The 22539-nt window shown below is 35.4% G+C and overlaps 1 protein-coding gene across 3 annotated transcripts; it reads left to right on the top strand.

Moving 5' to 3' along the window:
* The first annotated feature begins 1675 nt into the window (after positions 1 to 1675).
* On the top strand, positions 1676 to 20854 carry LOC105041264 (LEAF RUST 10 DISEASE-RESISTANCE LOCUS RECEPTOR-LIKE PROTEIN KINASE-like 2.4). 3 transcript variants are annotated; one of them, XM_073254217.1, is made up of 4 exons: positions 8119 to 8257; positions 15250 to 16029; positions 17535 to 17567; positions 19568 to 20854. In XM_073254217.1, the coding sequence occupies exons 2-4, from the start codon at positions 15285 to 15287 to the stop codon at positions 20668 to 20670; spliced, it is 1881 nt and encodes a 626-aa protein (XP_073110318.1). In that variant the 5' UTR covers positions 8119 to 8257; positions 15250 to 15284; the 3' UTR covers positions 20671 to 20854. The 3 variants fall into 3 exon arrangements, with proteins under 3 accessions (XP_073110317.1, XP_073110319.1, XP_073110318.1); XM_073254216.1 differs by lacking the exons at positions 8119 to 8257; positions 15250 to 16029 and adding an exon at positions 1676 to 2680; XM_073254218.1 differs by lacking the exon at positions 15250 to 16029 and having other exon boundaries at positions 6794 to 8257.
* The last annotated feature ends 1685 nt before the right edge of the window (positions 20855 to 22539 follow it).

The raw sequence follows: 22539 nt of genomic DNA, 5'->3' as shown, positions 1-22539 counted from the left end.
AAAATTGATATTAAATAAAAATTAAACATAATAATATCTTTAATTTTTTTTAAAAAAATTCATTTTTTTTGCAACTAACGAGGGTTCCTCTCTCGAGTCTTATCGGCCCAACCGGTGAAGAATTCCAAGACGAAGGAGGCCAGAAAGCTGGCAAGGGCGCGATGCTACGAGCGTGCTGCCGGCCACTGGAGCGATGGCTCCTATGACACTTGGATCTGAAGCCTCACATCTCTGACGACTTCTCCATCGCAATCGTCCAGACCAACTCCTCCTTGGAGGACAAGGGCCAGGTCCTCACCTCCCCCTTCGCCACCTTCGTCGGCATCTTCGACAGGCACGGCGGCTCCGAGGCCTTTCACTTCATTAATAACCATCTCTTCCCCCACCTCCAGAGTACTCCACCATTTGCCCCTCATAGAAGAGGTTTTTACTCGATCTATTACTCTAAATTGGTAGGTTTTTTGACAGAGTTCACATCGGAGCAAGGGGGATCTCGAGAGAGATGATAAAGAAGGCATTCGATGCGACAGAGGAGTTCTTGCACCTGGTGAAGCGGTCGTGACCGTCGCGACCGCAGATTGCATCGGTGGGATCGTGCTACCTCGTGGGAGCAATCGTCGACGACGTGCTCTACGTAGCGAACTTGGGGGACTCGTGGGCGGTGCTCGACCGGTGGGGGCCCGACGAGAGGGTCGTGGTGGCGGAGCGATTGTCGAGGGACCACAACATCGCCAAGGAGGAGGTCAGAAAAGAGCTCGCGGACAATTTTTTTTTTTAATCTCATTTCACTGGAATGAGATTTTGATTCCATTGGGATGAGTTCGGATTCAGCAACGAATGGGAATTAGAATGAAACTCTCCTTAATTAAACAGTTGGAATGAGAGTCATCTATTTCAATTCCTATTCCAGATCTTAATTACCCCAACCAAACACCACCTAAAGAAAAAAGATCGGAAGACCCTAGCCCTTCGATTTGACTACTCCAAGCCTCCCACACGGCACCTAATCAAGACTCCCGAGGATGGAAGAAAACACAGAGGAAAAATTGGGGGAAAACAAAAGAAAAATAAAAAAAATTAAAAGATAAGACCTTCCCACATAGTTTGACCATTGTTTTTCTTTTACACTTCTTTTTCTATTCATTTCATGCTCTGTTTCAGAGATCTATCACATGTGATTGAGCATTTGAGAGAAATCGAAGCACTTGAGCATAGATTGACTGAGCTTTGAGGTATTGAGAGAGATCTAATCCGATCCAATTCCATCCAACTTTATCTGACCCGATCAGGTGGGGATACCCAAGCCAACCAGATCTCGTCCACATCCTCTATTTTACACAACTCGATCTGACCCGAAACAAATATGAGGTCGATATGGATGTGGGTTTTTCATATCGAGATAGATACGGATATTGATCAATTCAATCTATATCCGGACCATTGCCATCCCCAGCGTAGAACGGTTATAATTTATCTGAAAACAGGACCGATGTCATCGTCAGCTAGCTAGACGCGTGCCTATGTTGTTCATACGCGAACCGATTGACTCGACTCAGTCAGACAACCAATATTCCACACGGCACATAAGATTCAACCAGTGAGAGAAGAAATATCTGTCCCCAGCCCTGCCTTTTTATATTTGGCACCCAACCCCGCCTTGACCGGCATGCCTGCCATCTAGATGGTGGGGCTCCTCCCTTCTGATTTCGTCCTCTCTTTTTGTAATTTTCTGCTATGAGTAATTGCTTGGAGCCGCCATCTTCTGTTCCACCTTCTCTATTTTTCTCATTTAAACAATTGATAATATGCCAACAACATGAGAACCAATTCATCTCAGTGTCCTTCTATTTCTACTGTTCAAAGTTGCTCTGTTAGCTCCTCAAAGCTGTCGAACCAATGAGGCAAAAGGAAGACAAAATGTTTCTTCTCCTTCAACAAATGTTTCTTCTTCCCTTCCTCCCTGTTCTCTTCTTCACTTTCTCATCGCTGCTGCCTTCTTTCGCTGATGCAACCTACAAGCAATACTCGGATTGTGCTCCGACTCCCTTCACCTGCGGAGACTTGTCGATCAATGTGTCCTATCCTTTTCTTATACATGGCCGTCCCGACTATTGTGGCCACCCAGGTTATAACCTCACTTGCGACGACAAGTTCATCATGATCCAAATAGACAACATAGAGTACCAAGTGAAGGGCGTCGACTACTCGAACAGCCTTCTGACCATCGTAAACCAAAAATATGTTGGCCAGTCCTGCCCCAAGCCAGACGAGAACACCACCTTGGATCACCTCCTCTTCGAGTACTCAGACCGTGACCAGAACCTCACCGTGTTCCTGAACTGCAACAGCTTAATTCCTAACCTACATGATATTGGTTGCCTGAGCGTCTTTGACCACAAAACCAGGCTGTACTGGTATTATTGGTTCGACAACTATAGTTTGCCAGGCGTGTGTCAATCGTTTGTGACTCTTCCGATGAATCAGACGGTTGTGGAGCTATTGATGAGTGGTGGTATGTCCTTCGACGACGCGCTGCAGGAGGGGTTCAGCGTGAGGTGGACGGTGGGAAGCGGGTGGTGCAAAGGCTGCATGGACTCCGGTGGATTTTGTGGGTACGATTTAGACGATGATCAACCCTGCTTCTGTCCCAACGGATTGTGTAACGGCACATGTTCTAAAGGTATGTATTCGAAGTTGTTCTCTTTCAAGTAGTTACTCAATTCATTGTCGACAGAACTTGGAGATCGAAGGCAAATCACACAGCTTTATGTTTTGAGAAACATGAGCTTTGTTATAGGTGCCATACTTATATAAAAAAGATAAAAATTTTCAGAAAAGAGCCAAGAAGCCATGGAATTTAGATATAGTACAAAGTCATGTCTGATGAATTAGGTTGATCAGAAGCGCATGACCTGTTCATCCTCAAGCGCATATATTTTTATCATCTCCACTGCTAGCTCTCAGATTTTCCCCCCATATTTCTGATTTTTAGACGTATTGCAACAAATTATTTAGATATTTATGAAATCAAAAGGACAAGATTATAAGATTTTATGTGTCCATTTCAGCTATCCTGATGTCCATGTAGTTTCCTTGCATCTTGACACGGAAGCATAGATGACTGTTTATCCAATACATAGGAGTCATAAAGAATGAAGATTAAAGAAGACGGAGATGCAAAGAGCTCTTTTCCGGAATAATACAAAAAAAAAAATTAAATATCAAAATAATTCAAAACTTAATTTTTTTATCAAATTAATGCAAAAGGAAAAAATGCCATTTTGAATGACGTTTTTTCCCCCTTCCACGTCACCCTTTTTTCCACGATGGCATCGTCCCCAAAAAAAAAACGAAACGCCAATTGAAATGGCATCTTTAAAAACACCATTTTGAATGGCGTTTTTAAAAACGTCATTCAAAATGGCGTTTTCAATTTTTTCCACAAAAAAAAAGAAAAAAAATCAGAAAATAATCGAAAAAAAATTTTAAAATTTGAAATTAATAAATAAATTAAAATTTTAATTTTGATTGAAATTTAAAATATAAATATTTGAATTTGTAATTCAAAAAATAAATAAATTTAGATATTTTTTTTTCAAATTTTTTTTAAAAAATGTCAAAAAAAATCTTAAGAAATTTAAAAATAAAAACTATCATAGAAAATGGAAAAAAAAAGAAAGAAATATGAAAGAAATAAAAATTTAAAATTTAATTGAAAAACATCACTTCAAATGCTTGTCAAAAAAATTAAAAAAAATTAAAAAATAAAATGTACTATTAAAAAATAAAAATTTTTAAAAAATCAAAAAAATAAGAATTATGATTTAAAATTTTAAAAAAAAATAAAATTTTAAAGATTAATTAAAATAAAAATATTATTTCAAATTACTTTCTCAAATTAAAATTAATTTATTTAAAAAAGATTCGAAAAAATTTTTAAAAATAGCCTAAAAAAATTTCATAAAAACATAAAGAATTCAAAAAAATAGAAATTATAATTGTAATTGAAGAACAAAGTTTATAATTTTTAATTTTAAGAAATAAGAATTATAATTGTAATTGAAATTAAAAATAACATTTTAAATAACTAAATTAATTTAAATATAATTTTTTAAAAAATATTTTAAATTAAAAAAAAAATATGTAATAGAATGTCAAAAAGATAAAAATGGAAGAAAACTAAAATTAAAATTTAAAATTATAAAAATTATAAATTAAATTAAAAAAATATATCATAAAAGAATAAAATTAAATTAAATTAATTATAATTTTTTTTTAGAGTATTTTATAAATATGACTTAAAAAAATTTAATTTGAATTAAATTTTGATAAAAAAATAAATACATAAAAAAGTTAAAAAATGAGGAAAGATGTGGAAAAAAAAATTGTAAATTGAACTTAAAAAAAAAAAAAATTTTTTAATTATTGTAAAAAAATTATCTCAAGAAAAGAAAAAAATATTGTAAAAAAATAAAAAATATCCTAAAAAAGAAAGAAAGGAAAAAAATAGAATTGAAAAAAAATAGATATTGTAATTCTAATTGAAAAATAAAATTTTTAATTTTAAAAAATAAAAATGATAATTATAATTGAAATAAAAAATACTATTTTAAATAATTAAATTAATTTAAACATAATTGTTTAAAAAATATTTTAAGTAAAGGAAAAGAATACGTAATAGAATGCTAAAAAGATAAAAATAGAAGAAAACTGAAATTATAATTTCAAATGATAAAAATTTTAAAATAAATTTAAAAAAATATCATAAAAAAATAAATAAATAAATAGTAATAAAATAGGAATTATAATTATAAATAAAAAAATAATTTTAATTTAAATTAAAAATTATCATTTAAATTATTATTTTCATTATTTAATTAAATTTATTTATTAAAAGATCACAAATAGATAATTAAAGAAATTAAAAAAAATTAAAAAAACTAAAAAAAAATTAGGGTATTTTTTATTTTTTTACAATATTTTTTCCTTTTCTTCAGATAATTTTTTTACAATAATTTAAAAAAAATTATTTTTTTTAAAGTTCAATTTATAAATTTTTTTTCCACATTTTTCCTCATTTTTTTAACTTTTTTATGTATTTATTTTTTTATCAAAATTTAATTCAAATTAAATTTTTTTTAAGTCACATTTATAATTATATAATTTTTCTATTTTTTTACGTTTCTTTCTGTTTTTATGAAATTTTTTTAGGCTATTTTTAAAATTTTTTTTGAATCTTTTTAAAATAAATTAATTTTAATTTGAGAAAGTAATTTAAAATAATATTTTTATTTCAATTAATCTTTAAAAAAAAATTTAATTCTAAATTATAATTCTTATTTTTTTGATTTTTTTAAAATTTTTAATGGTACATTTTATTTTTTAAATTTTTTTTTAAATTTTTTTGACAAGCATTTGAAATGATGTTTTTCAATTAAATTTAAAATTTTTATTTCTTTCATATTTCTTTCTCTTTTTTTTCATTTTCTATGATATTTTTTATTTTTAAATTTCTTAACATTTTTTTAGACATTTTTTAAAAAAAAATTGAAAAAAAAATATCTAATTTTTTTTTTGAATTACAACTTCAAATATTTATATTTTAAATTTCAATTAAAATTAAAGTTTTAATTTATTTTTTAATTTAAAATTTAAAAAAAAAATTTCCATTCTTTCCTGATTTTTTTTCTTTTTTTTTGGTGGGAAAAATTGAAAGCCATTCAAAATGGCTTTTTTAAAGACGTCATTTAAATTGGCGTTTCATTTTTTTTTTGGGACGATGCCATCGTGGAAAGAAGGGTGACGTGGAAGGGGGAAAAAATGTCATTCAAAATGGTGTTTTCCCCTTTTGCATTAGTTTGGTAAAAAAGTTAGGTTTTAAATTATTTTGATAATTATTTTTTTTTTTGTATTATTCTGGAAAAGAGCTCGAGATGCAAAGGTTCCACTCCTGGAGCTTATTATTTATAAAAAAGATATTGGAGTGAATCAAAAATAAATGATGAATTGCTAGGGAAAATATATTAGGGAGATCAAGTGATGATAATTAGATTCTCAAGAAGGGGTTTATGAGCATATTGCCATGAAGCAAGCAATGTTTCTGATCAAAAGGAATTATATAAAACCAATTTCATTTTTGATAGGAAAAAAATATAGTAACATTATGGACATAATGCAACATATGAAAGGAAATAAGATATAACAAAATAGGATCTTACTTAAAAAAACTAGTTGAAAGATGTTAGTTAAGTTTCTTGGCTCTATTTTAGTATCAAGATCTTTCTGGCGCATGACTAATATGGGACTGAATATGTATTCATGCTCAAAGAAGTGGCATAGCACGTTTTATGCCATCTGCTTAGTTTTCACTTATTAAAGAGTTAAATGGGCCGCTAAGCCTCATATTTACATACCCTTTAGGCTACACCACATCACACAGATGATGCAAATATGACTTTGAATCAGCCTAGGTGCTAGGTTAGGGATAAGGCATTAGAGAAATTATATTCTAGATTGTATATCACAGTTGACCTTGCCTAACAAAACACCCAGGTAACATGGGCTAAGTTATAGTCTAATCAATTTCCAATTTGGGCCATGGACTGTGCCAAGTACGTTGCTCTAAATCAAGAAGCAGGCTTTTGCATGCAATCCTTTCCCCTAGCACCCCCAGCAATAAAGTTGGCTAAACGGTACGCATGACATGAAAGTGGACGAAGGTTAGGGCATTGATGAGAAAAAGCATAATAGCATTTCCATGAATGAGTTTAGGATGGTCAAAAAAGTGTTGCAGGTTCATGTCACAAACCAGTCTAGAAACGTATCATGCATGGGAGGGGGTGTTGCATGGCCATGGCACAAGACGATTCTAATTTCTATCGAGGGAATCCTGTAAGTGATATGGAAGTTTCCTTCCCAACAATTAAGGGCCGAGGCCTTTGAATTTTATTCTTTTGAGGAAATCTGTCTTTCCCAACAAGGACCAAGGAATGTGAATTCCGTGAGCATCCATCTACTTGGGACCATGGCGCTCAGAAGGTCTCCATGTTTACACTTCGCTGAAGACCGAAAACACCGCTTCTGATTTCTGGACACCCGGTTAAGGTTGCCCCAACCTGAAGCGACGCTAGGTCGCCAGGCCCCCTTTACCAGGTCCAGTTAAAAATTGATGGGCTTCAGTTGATGGCCCAGAATTAATACTCCTTGCGGTCCATTTGATGATTCTCCAAATCCACCCAACCAGCACCTGCCAGGTGTTCTATTGGTGGCGGCCTGGAACCGGAGAACCACACACACATCCATTGGTCAACAAGTTGCTCTCCACAGGAACAAGAAATATCAAACGCCTCTCGTCCCTCACCTGCTTTGAATGAATCAGCCTACCCGTTTTCTTTATTGGCCCTACTTCCTATCTCTTTCCTATTGACTAGGATTCTCCAACCCCATCTGCTCATCTAGTCGTCTCTAATGTCCATAGCTTTCTTCCCATGCCAAGGTTCCTAGCATTAGGTAACAGAAACCAGGATGTACCACTCATACTCCCTGCTCTCACCCATCCTTCTCCTCATGCTTTCTTTGCTTTCCAAAGCCGATAACGGAACCCTATTCATAGAATGCGTTTCCGCTGCTTCGTACGACTGCGGACGCAACCATTATAACATCACCTACCCATTCCGGCTACTTGACAGTCCTGAGAAGTGCGGCCTTCCAGGGTTCGAGCTCGCTTGCAACACGGATCAATCCCTTCTGACAATTAATATGGGCAAGAAGTCCTACCGAATCAAGAGCATCGATTACGCGAACAGAGTCCTCACAATCATCGACCCAGATCTCACTGGAGAAGACTGTCCTCGTACCTTCACCGACCCCATCATCAACTCCTCCATCTTCAGCTATGCCAGGCTCGATTTCAATCTCTCCTTCTACTTCAACTGCACCTTTGACCCCTCTCTCGACGGGTTCCATCCAATCGCCTGCCCAACCGGAGGGATTCAGCCGCATTCATACTATAGTTTGCTCGAGCAGCCTCCTCTGGGGCAGTGGAACCCGTTGGGGTGTAGCTCGATGGGAATCTTTCCTATAAACCGGACGATACATGAGTTGTTGTGGTCCGGGAAGACTTTTGGGGAGGCGATGCAGGAGGGCATCAGCGTAACGTGGACGGTGGGGCAGAGAGCGTGCCAAGGCTGTCAAGATTCTGGCAAGGTCGATCCCCGAAGACCGACGGGGGCTGCCAACTGTGCTGACGCCTGTGGGGGTATGCCTTACCTTCTTCTTCCTTCTTTGTCTTTCATCGTTTCAATTAACTGAAACAAAAAACTGGTTAGGAATCGAATCCATTTTGCCTTTGCTCCCCCTTTCTCAGCCTACATCTTGAAACAGCATGGATCCGTGCTGTACCAAACCAATCGCCAATCGGTATTTTCTCAGATACCGATTCAACGGATCTTGCCAGTGATTATTATAAGTTGTATCGGCTAATATAATTATTTTGAAAGTTTTCTATTATATTATTTTCTATGTGATTATTTTTAATTAATAAAATTAATATTATTATTTTGTTATAGTCGTAATATAATATGGAAAAAATAGCATTTGCTTTTTGACTTTTCATTGTTCATTCAAACAAAATTATATTTTATTCAATTTTTTTTAAAAAAAATTGATTTTCTAATAATGGTCTTATAAATAATATTATTATTTAACGAATGCTACACTTTACCGTTCTGACTAGTCTAGTCACCATAAGTCAAGCATGCATACGTCACAAGATTAGGCTTTTTTTATTTATTATTATTATTGCAGATCTTATATTTTGTATATGCTCCTTCAAAAAGAAAACATTGGAAGATAAAACTATACATCAACTTGGACAAGGAGTATTAATCAAGCGACACTATTTCTTCTTGAATAAGAAGCCAAGGCTTTTGATATTTACTATCATTAGTGGAATTCTAGGTGATGGATGGTTATTTAAATTTTATTGAATAGGATTTTAAGTTCATACCAAAAAATTGAAAAAAAAAGATTTTAAGTGAATGAAATCAAATTTTCAATTAGACGGTATGGATTATTCATGTCTCCAACAATTTGACAAAAACATAACAATGATGCTATAGAGCACTTGTTTCATGTCCACGAAAAGTTTCATGTATTATGGGGCAAGAGAGTACTAATATATTTTTAAAAAATTAATATGATAAATGATTAGTGTGATGTGCTACGGTGATTGATAATTGTTGTCAAATAAAACAGGGAAGATCACATAAACACAATGACGTATTTAAAACAACATCATCAAAAACATAAAAATCCAAAAGTCTACACAGCCTGATCGACATTAATACAAAGACATATTTTAGTGGTTACTGGCCCCCATTCTCTGTTGGTCAACCAAGTCATTCTTATGAATTACGGCTCTAATTGCTAAGATAAAGTTATATTTTTTTTAGTTTAGAATTAAAATTTTTAAATTATCAATTTTAAGGTTTGAAAGCGACTTCATGAATTTTAACTACACCATTGACAATGAGGTGAAAATTATGCATCTAAAAATCTAGCATGGATTACAAGTGCCAGTCAGTCCTGAATGGAAATTTCATTTCCACTTTTCGTTAACGCTAAACCGCGTCTCGGTGCGTGCATTTTCTCTGTACACGACCTGTGTGCGTTCTCTGCACATGGACTTCCACAGCCCATTCATTTCGGACTAAAAAGGAAGACTTTCGGAAATAAGACTGGTCAAACCGCCATCAATCACCCATCCCCTTCTCATGCCTGAAACGCACATTCTTTTCCGTTTATGCTCTGGCTCTCTCCTTCCTCATTTTTTGATTTGACCTTGCTCATTCGAAAATATATCGGAAACTCGTCAAACCAATCATTTTTATCACGAGTGCTTTTTTTAAATAATATAAAAAAATTATTTATATAAATAATATAAATTTGAATTTATTTATCGATTTGATGCAAAAATTTGAAAATATCATTTTGAACGACGTTTTATTATCTACGTCATCTACCCCCAATTTTTACGTAGACCATACGAAAAAAAAAAAAAACCGTCATTTGATATGATGTTTTTAAAAACGTCATTTCAAATTATATTTTTAAAAACATCATATTATTTGACGCTTTAAATTTTTTTTAAAAAAATAAAAAAATGAGTAAAAAATAAAAATTTTAATTTTAATTTTTTTAAAAAATAAAAATTATGATTTTGATTAAAATAAAAATTAATTTTTTTTATTTCAAATTATCTTTTCAAATTAACTTTTTAAAAAAATATATGAAATAACTTATGCTGTCGAATCATCTACGGACTGAACGATCCGCTCAACCCTCTCATCTGGATACACAGATGGGCCTGAAAAGAAAGTATCATACTCATGTGGCCAACTGGTACCCGGTGATGTCATCTAGGGGATGTAGGAAGAAGAAAGTACTGCCATCTGTGGATCAAAAGGCGATGGCATCTGTGCAGCATCTAATGATAACATCTGCGAAATATGTGATGATGGCATATGTGGAACATATGGTAACGACGTATATCTCATATCTGGCGCATCGACTGCTTAATACCAAGACGCACAGCTATATGGATTAACACCAATCGCCACCAATGTTCCAGAATTTGTTCTCTCTATCTCATGCAGTATCCGAATCCGTTCATCCTCATCAGTCGTAGATAAAGCAAGACGAGCATCCAACACAAGATCCAACATAGAATCAATCTACAAAATTAAAATAAAACAGTCAATATACTGTAAAATATAAAACAAAAATATAACACAAACAACATAAACTAATTTTTGTAGTCTTACCAAAAGATGCATAGCAGAACTCTCACCCTCGTATTCGGAAACTGCATACCGAGATTGTCCAATGACTCGCATTATAATACTAAAAATCAAGCCATGTAGTCATCGGTATATGAACGACCTCTCAAAATGGGATCATCATGAACAATATAATCTCAACGTGCATCCCAAATATCGATATACACTGCATGTCTGATACGCCAGTCAATATGAGCTCTACCTCGTCGATCAATACAATGAAGTCCCTAGCTGGTATCAAACTGCTCTGGGATGTCCTGAATCTGACCAAACTGTCGCAGAACACGATCGGAAAGATGCCACTCTACCACATCAAAACAAATAAGTGGCACCCTAGCAGTCCATATATCATGTCCAACTGTACACATCTGCGACAATATAGCCAATATCTCATCTGTATATGGCTCCCATAAAAACTGATAGAGTTAAAATAAAAAAAATTAGTAAGCTAAAATTTTAATAGATTATGACAACTGTAAAATGATATTTGTAAAAAATTTGAAATTTACCCATCTATATGTATCAACTAATGTATCCAACTAGCACCTATAAATCCGTGCCACTCTCGTCGATACGTGATGAACGTTGAATGCAACATTCCATCTGTTTCACAATCTACTCATGTTAAATAAATTTTATCGAATTTAAAATAGTAAGTTTCAAATAATAAAAATAATATTTTTATACCTATATCCCAATGGTCCGTCTAGTCTGAATGGAATATTAGGATCATGCTGCTCTGATGGCATCTCGAGCAACTGACGTCGTAATGGACTAATAGTCGGGAATTGCATTAATTCTATAGGTTAACTACATTAATCAAATGATATGCAAAAGGGTCCGAAAAAAATTTCGACAGCATTTTCTCTTAGTTTTTCCCACACGACTAAAAATATATGAGGAGAACTAAAGAAAAATACTGTCCGAAATTTCTCTCGAGCCTTCCGCATATCATTCGAATAATATAATTACCTATAGAATTAAATGTAATTTTCAAACTGTCTAAACTGGACAATCAATTGACCAATGTATATATTTTACGGTATCTGTATAAAAATATATAATCAAATATATATTTTATATGGATATCGTAGAATATCCTACATTGCTCAACTGATAGGTCTACGTTTTCATAAAATGCTTAAAATTTTTAAATTATGATCGAATCGAATTTTAAAATAAATCTTAATCTAATGAGATAAAAATAAAAAATTAAAATTAATAAGATAAAAATTAAAATTAAAAAGATTGAAATAGAAAGGTGCCGCAGGGCCGCACGGACCCACCGTCGGAGGGCCACTGAGGTCGGCCGTCGGGGCTCGCCACCGGGTCCCGCCGCCGCGGATCGAAAGAGAAGGGTGCCGCAGGGCCACACGGACCCGCCGTCGGAGGGCCGCTGGGGCCCTCCATCGTGGATCGAAAGAGAAGGGCACCGCAGGGCCGCACAGGCCTGCCGCCGGAGGACCGTCGGGCCCACCGCCGCGGATCGAAAGAGAAGGGCACCGCAGGGCCGCACAGGCCTGCCGCCGGAGGACCGTCGGGCCCACCGCCGCGGATCGAAAGAGAAGGGCACCGCAGGGCCACACGGGCCCACCGTCGGAGGGCCGTCGGGGCCCGCCGCTGCGGATCGAAAGAGAAGGGCGCCGGAGGGCCGCCAGGGCCCGCCGCTAGCCGTCTGTCGTCGGCGGCTAAGGAAAAAGAGGGAGAGAGAGAGAGGAAGAGGGAGAGGAGGGGCCGGCCAAGGGAAGGGGATCGTCGGGACCCGCCGTGAGGGGCCGCCGCCGACCGTCTGTCGCCGGTGGCCAAGGAAAAAGAGGGAGAGAGAGAGAGGAAGAGAGAGAGAGGAAGAGGGAGAGGAGGGGCTGGCCAAGAGAAGGGGATCGTCGGGGTCTGCAGCGGGGGGCCGCCGTCGGGGCGCGTCGGCCGCCGCCAGCTGTCTGTCGTTGGTGGTCAAGGACAAAGAGGGAGAGAGAGGAAGAGAGAGAGAGGAAGAGGGAGAGGAGGGGGCCGGCCAAAGGAAGGGGAGGGCTAGGGCCCGCCGCCGGCCCTCTGACGCCGGCGGCCAACGAAAAAGAGGGAGAGAGAGAGAGGAAGAGGGAGAGGAGGGGTCGGCCAAGGGAAGGGGCCTGTCGCGGGGGGCCGTCGCCGGGGCCGCCGCCGGCCGTCTGTCGCCGGTGGCCAAGGAAAAAGAGGGAGAGAGAGAGAGAGAGGAAGAGAGAGAGGAGGGGGCCGGCCAAGGGAAGGGGCCCGCTGCAGGGGCCCGCTGTCGAGGCACGTCGGCCACCGCCGGCCGTCTGTCACCGACGGCCAAGGAAAAAGAGGGAGAGAGAGAGAGGAAGAGAGGAAGAGGGAGAGGAGGGGACCGACCAAGGGAAAGGGAGGGTCGGGGCCCACTGTCGGGGCACGGGGCCTGTCGTCCGGGCGCGCGGCCCGCCGTCGACCCTCTGACGTCGGTGGCCAACGAAAAAGAGGGAGAGAGAGAGGAAGAGGAAAGAGAGAGGAGGCAACTCACTACCGTCGGGAGCTCGCCGTCGTGCCGCTGGAGAGAAGAAAATGCCGGAGATTGCCAGAGAAAAGGGAGAAGAGAGAGAAAATACCATTCCCTTTGGCATTTTCTTCTTTTCTTTTCTCTTTTCTTTTTTTTATAATTTTTTTAATTTTTTTTAATTTCTTTAGTTATTTTTATGTGATTTTTTAATAAATAAAATTAATTAAAAATATGGATAGTAATTTGAATGATAATTTTTTATTTGAATTAAAGTTAAATTTTTTTTAAATTTATAATTATAATTTTTATTTTTTTACTATTTTTTCCCTTTTATTCACTTCTTTTATGGCATTTTTTTTGAAATTCAAATTAAAATTTTTATAATTTCAAATTATAATTTTAATTTTCTTCCATTTTTATCTTTTTGACATTTTTTTTATTTAGAATATTTTTAAAAAAATTAAATTCAAATTAATTTAATTATTTGAAATGATATTTTTTATTTGAATTATAATTAGAATTTTTATTTCTTAAAATTCAAAATTATAAATTTTATTTTTGAATTAGAATTAGAATTCCTATTTTTTTCAATTCTATTCTTTTCCCTTTTTTCTTTTTTTATGGTGTTTTTTATTTTTGTACACCAATTTTTTTCTTTTCTTCAGATATTTTTTTTAAAAAATAATTTAAAATAGAGAAAGTAATTTGAAATGATATTTTTTTATTTGAATTAAATTTAAATTTTTTTTAAAATTTTTAATTTATAATTTTTTTTCACATTTTTTCCTCTTTTTTTCACTTTTTTATGGCATTTTTTTCTTTTATCAAATTTGAATTCAAATTAAAAATTTAATTTTTTTAATTTAAAATTATAATTACAAATTTTTTTATTTTTTTATTTTTTTTTATGAAATTTTTTTAGAATATTTTTTTTATTTGTTTGGAATATTTTTTAAATAAATTAATTTGAAATGGAGAAAGTAATTTGAAATGATATTTTTTATTTTAATTAAAATTTTATATTTAATTTTTTTAAATTTTAAATTATATTTTTTTTTATTTTTTAAAATTTTTAACTTTTTTATGACATTTTTTATTTTTTAAAATTTTTTTTTTGAACATCTTTTTTTTAAATTAATTTGAAATGGGGAAGAATTTGAAATGATGTTTTTTATTTGAATTAAAATAAAAATTTTAATTTTTTTTAAATTTAAAATTATAAATTTTATTTTTTTCATATTTTTTTCTCATTTTTTCTTTTTTATTATATTTTTAATTTTTTTAATTTTTAAGATTTTTGTTTAGATATTTTTTAAAAAATTAATTTGAAAATAAAAAATATATTTAAAATTATCTTTTTTATTTGAATTAAAAATTTAAATTTTTATATTTTAAAATTCATTCAAAATTAAAAATTTTATTTATTTATAAATTTTTATTTATAAATTTAAAATTATAAATTTTATTTTTTTATTTTTTTTGAAAAAAAATTAGAAAACGTCATTTTAAATGGTACTTTTAAAAATACCGTTTAAAATAATATTTTTTATTTAGATGACGTCTATGTGAAAAATAGGAGATGACGTGATAATGATAAAATATCATTCAAAATAATATTTTATTATTTTTATATCAAACTAATAAATAAATTTAAATTTATATTATTTATATAAATATTTTTTTTTTTTTTTTTTGTATTACTTCAGAAAAGAACTTCCTTCAAGAACCCACGGCGTGGACCTTATTTTCTTGTCTGTTTGATCATATTCCCGATAGACTTTAATGAGTTGCATCGAGAGAAACGTTTGTCAGCACTTCCATTCAACATACGACTTTTTAGGCATCAATTTGGAAAATGAGACTTCCAAAGGAAAGTCAAAACACTCAACCATCACCCTCCTCTTAAAATTCTCTGTTCTCCAGGCCGTTTGGGCTGTCTCTCTCTACGCTGATGCCAAATGAATCCCAACCTACTGCTACAATTCAAAGGGCTCTTCTCTATCTCCTTTTTCTTCATCAACATCTACTCTTTGGAGAGAATAGCCGCAGCTGCCAATCCGAAGATAGGGGATTGCGAGCCAAAGAGCTGTGGGAGCATCGACAACATTAGCTACCCGTTTTGGATTGAAGGGCAACAACCAGACTACTGTGGCTATCCCGGTTTTAATGTGAACTGTTCTGATGGCATCCCTTATCTCCAAGTGCCCTACGGAGATTGTCGGATCCTAGACATCTTCTACAATAACGAATCCATCTGGCTTTCAGTTTCAGAAGCCAACCTCTTGGACCATGTTTGCTCGAATTCGTTTTTTATTGGCGATTCTCCCTTCGCTGGCTCATCTTTCAAAATTAGTGCGGTCAACAAGAAACTTCTCATCCGCAATTGCTCGAGAGAGCAGGACGGTTCCTTCAGATTACCTTGCGATCCTAGGAACATTTATGTTGCTTATATCGGCGACGATTACTTCAAGCCAGACCCCCCGATATCAGGGGATTGTCAGACCACGAAATTACCAGTCTCGGGGTATGCAGGAGCAGAAAGCCGGGATTATGAGAAACTTCTGGGGTATGGATATCTGTTGGATTGGGATGCACCGAATTGCACGGCCTGCAGAGCAAGCAAAGGCCAGTGTGGATATGATCGAAGCAACAACAGCTTCATGTGTATTTGCCCCGACCGGCGCCATCGTACAAGATGCTTTAGTGAGTTTCTTAGATAACTTTCGAGTTCCATTCCATCTCCAGGTTTTAATACTTAGATGACATCCAACTGAACCAGAATTCTAGGTTTTTCCTCTGTTTTGAATTTTTTATGGGCATTCAACTATGATCATTACCGTTATTACTAAAGAAAAATAGATATGAAATTCTTCTAATGTTGTTTGAGAAAACCTTTTAAATATTTTTAAATATGAAATTCTTTTAAAGGTGATTAGAGAATTCCAAAAGTCAGGAGATAAGATTATACGAAGACGAGGTTCATGTGTACTTGCCATGATCGGGCCCATGGTAGAAGTTGCAGTGTGTTTCTCGGATAACTACGGGCTCAGTGGGTTATAGCCAAGCGAACCTATGCGGTTATTGGTTTAGGTCTGTTTTGAGCTTTTCGTTGCCATTCAACTAATTACCAAATTCTTTTAGATGTGATTGCAGAAGCTTTGGACTCAAATGAAACAACAATTCTACCCGAATAATTATGTAAAACTAATGTCACATGCTACATAAGACTGGTTTCTCTTATCTGAGAAGGACTTTGCTATCCACTGCATTTTTTTTTGGCTCATTTAATAGATCTTTCCCCTACTGTTTTGATTCTATCAATTCAGATTCTTTAGTGGCTTGATCGGCAAATTTCCTTTTGGAAGTCCTCCACTGTGTTCCAAACTAACTCATAATTCATAAATTAGTTTTAACTTCATTTCTTATTCTGGGGATATCAAAAAAAAAAAAAAAAAAAAACGATCAATAGGATCATGCAGTGGGGAGGATCCGAATATTAATTTGATAAAAAATTCATAGAAGAGATAAGCCTTCTTGTACTTTTTTTTTTTTTTTTGACAAAAGCCTTCTTGTACTTTTTTTCGGACAAAAGCCTTCTTGTACTTGACACATATTTACTTGGGTGTTTTCACGGATCACACTTTGTGCCATGTCTTGTTTCTGGTTGTTTTTCTCTATATGTTGGGTGGGATTGGGTATCTTGCTTCTCTATTGTTAGTTCTCTTGTTGTTAACTGGAAACCATCCTAACATGATAAGGATGATGGCCTTTATCTATTGCCTGCCGGTTACACAATTGGAACTTTTCCCATACTGCTCAAACAAAGCACTGCAAGAGATTTGAAGTGCATATGCGACTATGGGTGCCCTGTTGATAAATTCAACAGCAAATAACTCCGACCTCTCATATGTGTTTCTGTTAACATTCTTATATAATTTTTTTCTTGGATAGATCCTTTTATTCTTTTAAACATCTTAAATTCATGCTTCATTTATGATAATGCCTAAATAATTATGTATTATTCTGCTGTTGTTTGATAGGTTGAATCAGATAAATTTTAAATCTCAGGAAGATTATGTATGATAGTGCATTGATACTGTTTCCATGAAAAATAAAGCATTGATACCTAGTAGGCCATTCCTCTTTTTATGTGATCAATTTTTGTCTTGTGCTAACCTCGTCCTTTCATTGGCTCATATTTGTTGCAGGCAGCAAAAGTAGCAAGAAGAGGATTATAATAGGTAAGTATTTCATTCCAGCCAATCCCTTTAGATAGTTATTGTCTTTTCCTTCTTTTTTTTTTTGGCTGGGGGATTATGGGTGGAGGTGGGGGCTTCTGGGGTGCTAGATGAAGAATGACCAAAACAACAGACTATAACATGTAAATAAGTAGCATGCTATAAGATACAAACAATTTGCTATAACTGAATGATCTAAATCCAAATATAGTAACTTTTAGGTTTTTATCTCCGGATAAGAGAGACAATCTCTATTTTAGAGTTATTAGTGTGAGGACCGATGCAGATGCATGTTTAGTCCTGTATTGGTTATTCACTCAGGAGATCTCGGGTACTTACACATGACACAAGAACTCCAATAATATCTTTCGACTAGTTTTTTTAGATAAAGTCCAGAATGTCACAATGGTATTAGAGTCGAATCGGCCCTTGACTAATATGGACTAGAGGATATTACAATATAGATCTATTTAGGTTGACCATGAGTGAATTGTGATATTTGCTATTAGATTTGAATGAATTTAGACCCTTAATATGGCAAAGATGCTAAGGTTTAAATAGAACGAGTATGTAAAGATCCATGCGGGCATGTGTTTGATCACACATTAGTTATTCGTTGGGAAGATCTAAACAATATCTTCTCACTAACCTTTTTGGATGAAGTCTTAGATTATTACAATTAGTGCCACAAAGTTTCCAATAGGGCAGTCCCTCAATTATGATTTGTGTTTTTAAAATCTAATCGTATTCCATTCTAAGCTCACCTACGAATCTCAATCTGCTTTTGAAAACAAACTCCAGCTTGGTGAGGTGGGCAACCAGTAGATATTACATCTTTGTGGAGATGTTCGACTTCAAGCCAAAATTCAAGTTTCCAGATAGGGATCTTAATACACCACTGCCTTTGGTTTTAAATTGGAAGATTTTTTTTTGGTGAATATGTGAAGATGTGACAAACCTCTGCAGTGCCAGTGATGGTTTCCAATGAACTCAGCCAATCAAGGATCAACATTCACCTAACATTGATTAGTTCCAATGCAAAAGCATGATGTTGAGCTTCATACATTCGAAATTCTGGGAAAACGACGATGATCACTCAGACAAGGATGTTAGATGTGCTCAACTAATGAGGAAATAGTTGACCATCTTATTGCTTGCCTCTACATTTAAGAAGTCTGGAGACCATTGTTTTGATCTTAACAATTATATGCATAGCCACCTCATCCTTTTGGTTGCTTGTTAGTAGCAAATAAACCAGATAAGTGAGCATGTGTAATAGTAGTTTGGATGTCAAGCATATGAAATTATACTTTCAAGAATACTCAGCAGCAATTATTGACAGTTAAGGATTATAGCATTTAACCAACAGAATTGTTCTTAAAGATAGCTATATGATTATGTCTTTCATTGCACAATTACTAAGGCTGAGCTATTGACAAAGAACAGAACAGAACAGAACAAAGTAATTGCATAAAACCTATAAGAGGCCTTGAATCTTTTTTTTTTTTAACAGTATTCCATTCATTTTTTTGTTTTTCTTTTCTTTTATTTCTTTTACATAATTGAAGGTTGAGGTACCTACTTATCGGACAGAAGCAAAAAAATAGATGAAGAAGAAGAAGAAGAAGGAATCATGTAGCTTTTAGGCCCGTTTGCTGAAGCAGAATTTTAATGCTCAAGATCACCATAGGCATTCTAAGAGTTATTCATTCTCGTGTTTCCTTTAATATATTATTAATTATCAATTAATAATGTTAAAAGTTATTCCTAAAGATCTTCTTAGCATTGAAGAAGAAGAAGAGGAAGAAGTAATCATGTAGCTCTTAAGCCCATTCCCTGAAACAGAAGTTTAATTTTCAAGATGACCATAGTCATTCTAGTTGTTATTCATTTTCATGTTTCCTTTGATCTTATTAATTATAAATGGATAATGTTAAAGGTTATCTGTAAATATCTTCTTAGCATTGGCATTTTTTAGTCATGAATTCATGCTCTCTTTGTAGGTTCAGCAGCAGTTACTGGTGGTCTCCTTCTGGCATGCCTTCTATCCTTTCTCTATTTATACCAGCATGAAAAACTTCCCAACTCAATCTTCTTTTGGAGGAGAAAATCAGATAATTCACAGCATATTAAAGCTTTTCTGGAGAGATATGGATCCCTTGCTCCAAAAAAATACAGGTATAAAGATGTGAAAAGGATCACCAGAAAATTTCATGAAAAATTAGGACAAGGTGGTTATGGCACTGTATTCAAAGGAAGTCTCATGGATGGTCGTTTGGTTGCTGTAAAGATCTTATCCGACTCCAAGGGTGATGGAGAGGAATTTATCAATGAGGTTGCAAGCATAGGTAGGACCTCTCATGTGAACATTGTTAGTCTGCTGGGCTTTAGTTCAGAGGGGTCCAAAAGAGCTCTTATTTATGAATACATGCCTAATGGGTCCCTAGATAAGTACATATACTCAGAGAAATCAATTCTTGGATTGGAGATATTATACCAAATAGCAATTGGCGTAGCCCAAGGTTTAGAATACCTTCATCGTGGGTGCAACACACGTATAGTACATTTTGATATTAAACCTCACAATATCCTCTTAGACCAGGAATTTTGTCCGAAGATATCTGATTTTGGGTTGGCTAAGTTATGCCCACCAAAAATTAGTATACTTTCCATGGCAGATCCTAGAGGAACGATCGGCTTTATTGCCCCAGAAGTCTTCTCAAGGAATTTTGGGGTTGTCTCCAGTAAATCAGATGTATATAGCTATGGAATGATGGTATTGGAAATGGTTGGTGGAAGAAAGAACCTAGATGTTGGAGCTGGGAAAACTAGTGAAATTTATTTTCCACATTGGATTTATAAGCATATTGAGCGAGATGGAAATTTGCAAGCTTACGGTGTAACAGCAGAAACTGAAGAAATTGCAAGAAAGATGATATTAGTTGGACTATGGTGCATACAAACACAGCCAGAAAGTCGACCTTCAATGAGCAAAGTGGTAGATATGTTGCAGGGAAGCCTAAGTGACTTACAAGTGCCCCCAGATCCGGTTCTATCTTCTCCTCAAGGATCACTGATTGATTCTTCAGCAGAAACAACTCACTGAATTTTTTGATACCCGTGGGAAGTATGAATTTTCTTTTGGTGTAGTAAACAACATATGATTAAACTGACAACCAAAAAATATGGAAGCTTAACTGAAATCATTTACTTTTATACTTTTACAGATGATTTATGTACATGCTTCCTTCAACTGTCATTCTTACAGCAATTAAGCATTGCATTCTCTCTGTGTTTTCTCAAAAAATAACTCTCTGCATGTGGGTCTGCAGACTTTAAACAACAAGCCAGTAATGCAAATTGATTGACAAAACAAGCAAGGATTACTAGGTCATGCATAGATGATGGTGAAAGAATGTATTTTGCTGTAGAACGTGATCTTTGTATGTTGCCAGGTGTTTAGCTACTGACAGAGATGAGAGAAGATATTTTTCTGCTAGAGGCCGTTGCACCAATTAAGTTTTCCTTTTCTTTTCTTTCTTTTCCCATTCAACAGACATTTAGGCTACATGCCAGTGATCATATAGCAAGTGCCAATTGCTTGTTCATGTCTTCAAATGTATATGATCAATTACTGTTCCTTTCTGTCCAAGAAATAATGTGAGAGTTCTATCATATTAGCCACTGCAATTGGGGAAGCAGAGAGACGAGCTTCTTAAAACCGTTGATAGTATTGTGGTAAACATATTGTGCAGCTGCAGGTGTAACTTTGCAAGCAGGCAAACAAAATAGTATGATTGGAAGACTCTGAGCTGATTCTGAATACATTTTGCCGGGGAAAATGTGTGGCATCATTTGTTGTTGTTATTTTGAATTTTCATTGCTCTAGAAAATGTCGTCATAATAAGATTTCTATAGCACCTGATCTATGACATATTTCTATGTCTTACATTGTGATAAAAAAGTTAAGCCGGTTTACGGACCAGAATTCTTGCCGACGGGGTCTTGTGAACTCATCAGTTGAGGCAGATATCAAGTCATGGGTCATTACATCTATGGCAACACTTCACTGGTGTGAGCCGTGGGGAGAATACGAGGTCAAGAAGTCAGCCTTGCTACTGAAACAAATAAATAAAGCAGCTAAATTTACCAAATGCCAAGTTACAGCGTATAATAAAACATAATAAAATCTTACCAACTTGACCCATCAGGTGCACATCCATGTTTCACAGTAAAAGATCATGACTATTTCATCATTTACATTTTGGTCACCGATCGATTCATCTTCCTAAAAAGAAGCTGCACCCGGGCAACAGTCTTATGTAAATCCTCCAATCCTTCAGGTCTTGGGAACTTCTTTGCTCTACCAAGAACAGGAGCAGTCACAACCACCTCTAGAGTCACCTAGCATCTCTTGCTGGTCATTCGCCTGGTTAGTATTTGGATGGTGGGCCTCTCTTTTTAACTACCCCTCTCAACAGGTCTTCTGCTCTGTTTCAGGATGTATCTCAAAGTTTCTGTCAATCATCTGTCTAAACTGTAGCCTCCTATAAATGTCCTCTTGTGCATAGCTCTGTAGATAACCGTTTCTAATAAAGTTGGGTGGCTTTTGCTTCCCTTTACCTCAAAAAGATAGCTCCAACAACGAATTTAATGTCACCTAATAGTTAACACTTGGCAATCCTCTCAACTTTGTTGCAATAACTGGTGTTCAAGCATCATATTCGGGTGCATGCGGGTGGAAACGCTCAGTATATCCATGAGAGCCGGACGTTCCTCTGCTAGAAATAACCCTAGATTGTGAAGATATTATTGTTGCCACTTTGTTACTCGGAGCACGATGCCCTTTGAGTTATTCAATCACGCGTCTCTAGTCCTCGGTCCCAACTTTCAAGTCAACGGTCAGTCATGCAATGCTGCCAAAAGGCCACTGTCTATCCGCATTCGTAAAAGAAATATATAATTATCTTTTGTA

Source organism: Elaeis guineensis, chromosome 3 (assembly GCF_000442705.2).
Source record: "Elaeis guineensis isolate ETL-2024a chromosome 3, EG11, whole genome shotgun sequence".
Classification (NCBI taxonomy): domain Eukaryota; kingdom Viridiplantae; phylum Streptophyta; class Magnoliopsida; order Arecales; family Arecaceae; genus Elaeis; species Elaeis guineensis.
Note: the sequence above shows the minus strand (reverse complement) of the source record. Positions and strands in the feature narration are given on the sequence as shown.

What these genes read in the sequence shown, in the direction of transcription:
- LOC105041264 (XM_073254216.1), top strand. Translation starts at nt 1,897, where the DNA reads ATGAGGCAAAAGGAAGACAAAATGTTTCTTCTCCTTCAACAAATGTTT. An exon ending in TAACGGCACATGTTCTAAAG is followed by an intron (nt 2,681 to 17,534) that starts GTATGTATTCGA and finishes TATTTGTTGCAG; the next exon opens with GCAGCAAAAGTAGCAAGAAG. An exon ending in CAAGAAGAGGATTATAATAG is followed by an intron (nt 17,568 to 19,567) that starts GTAAGTATTTCA and finishes CTCTCTTTGTAG; the next exon opens with GTTCAGCAGCAGTTACTGGT.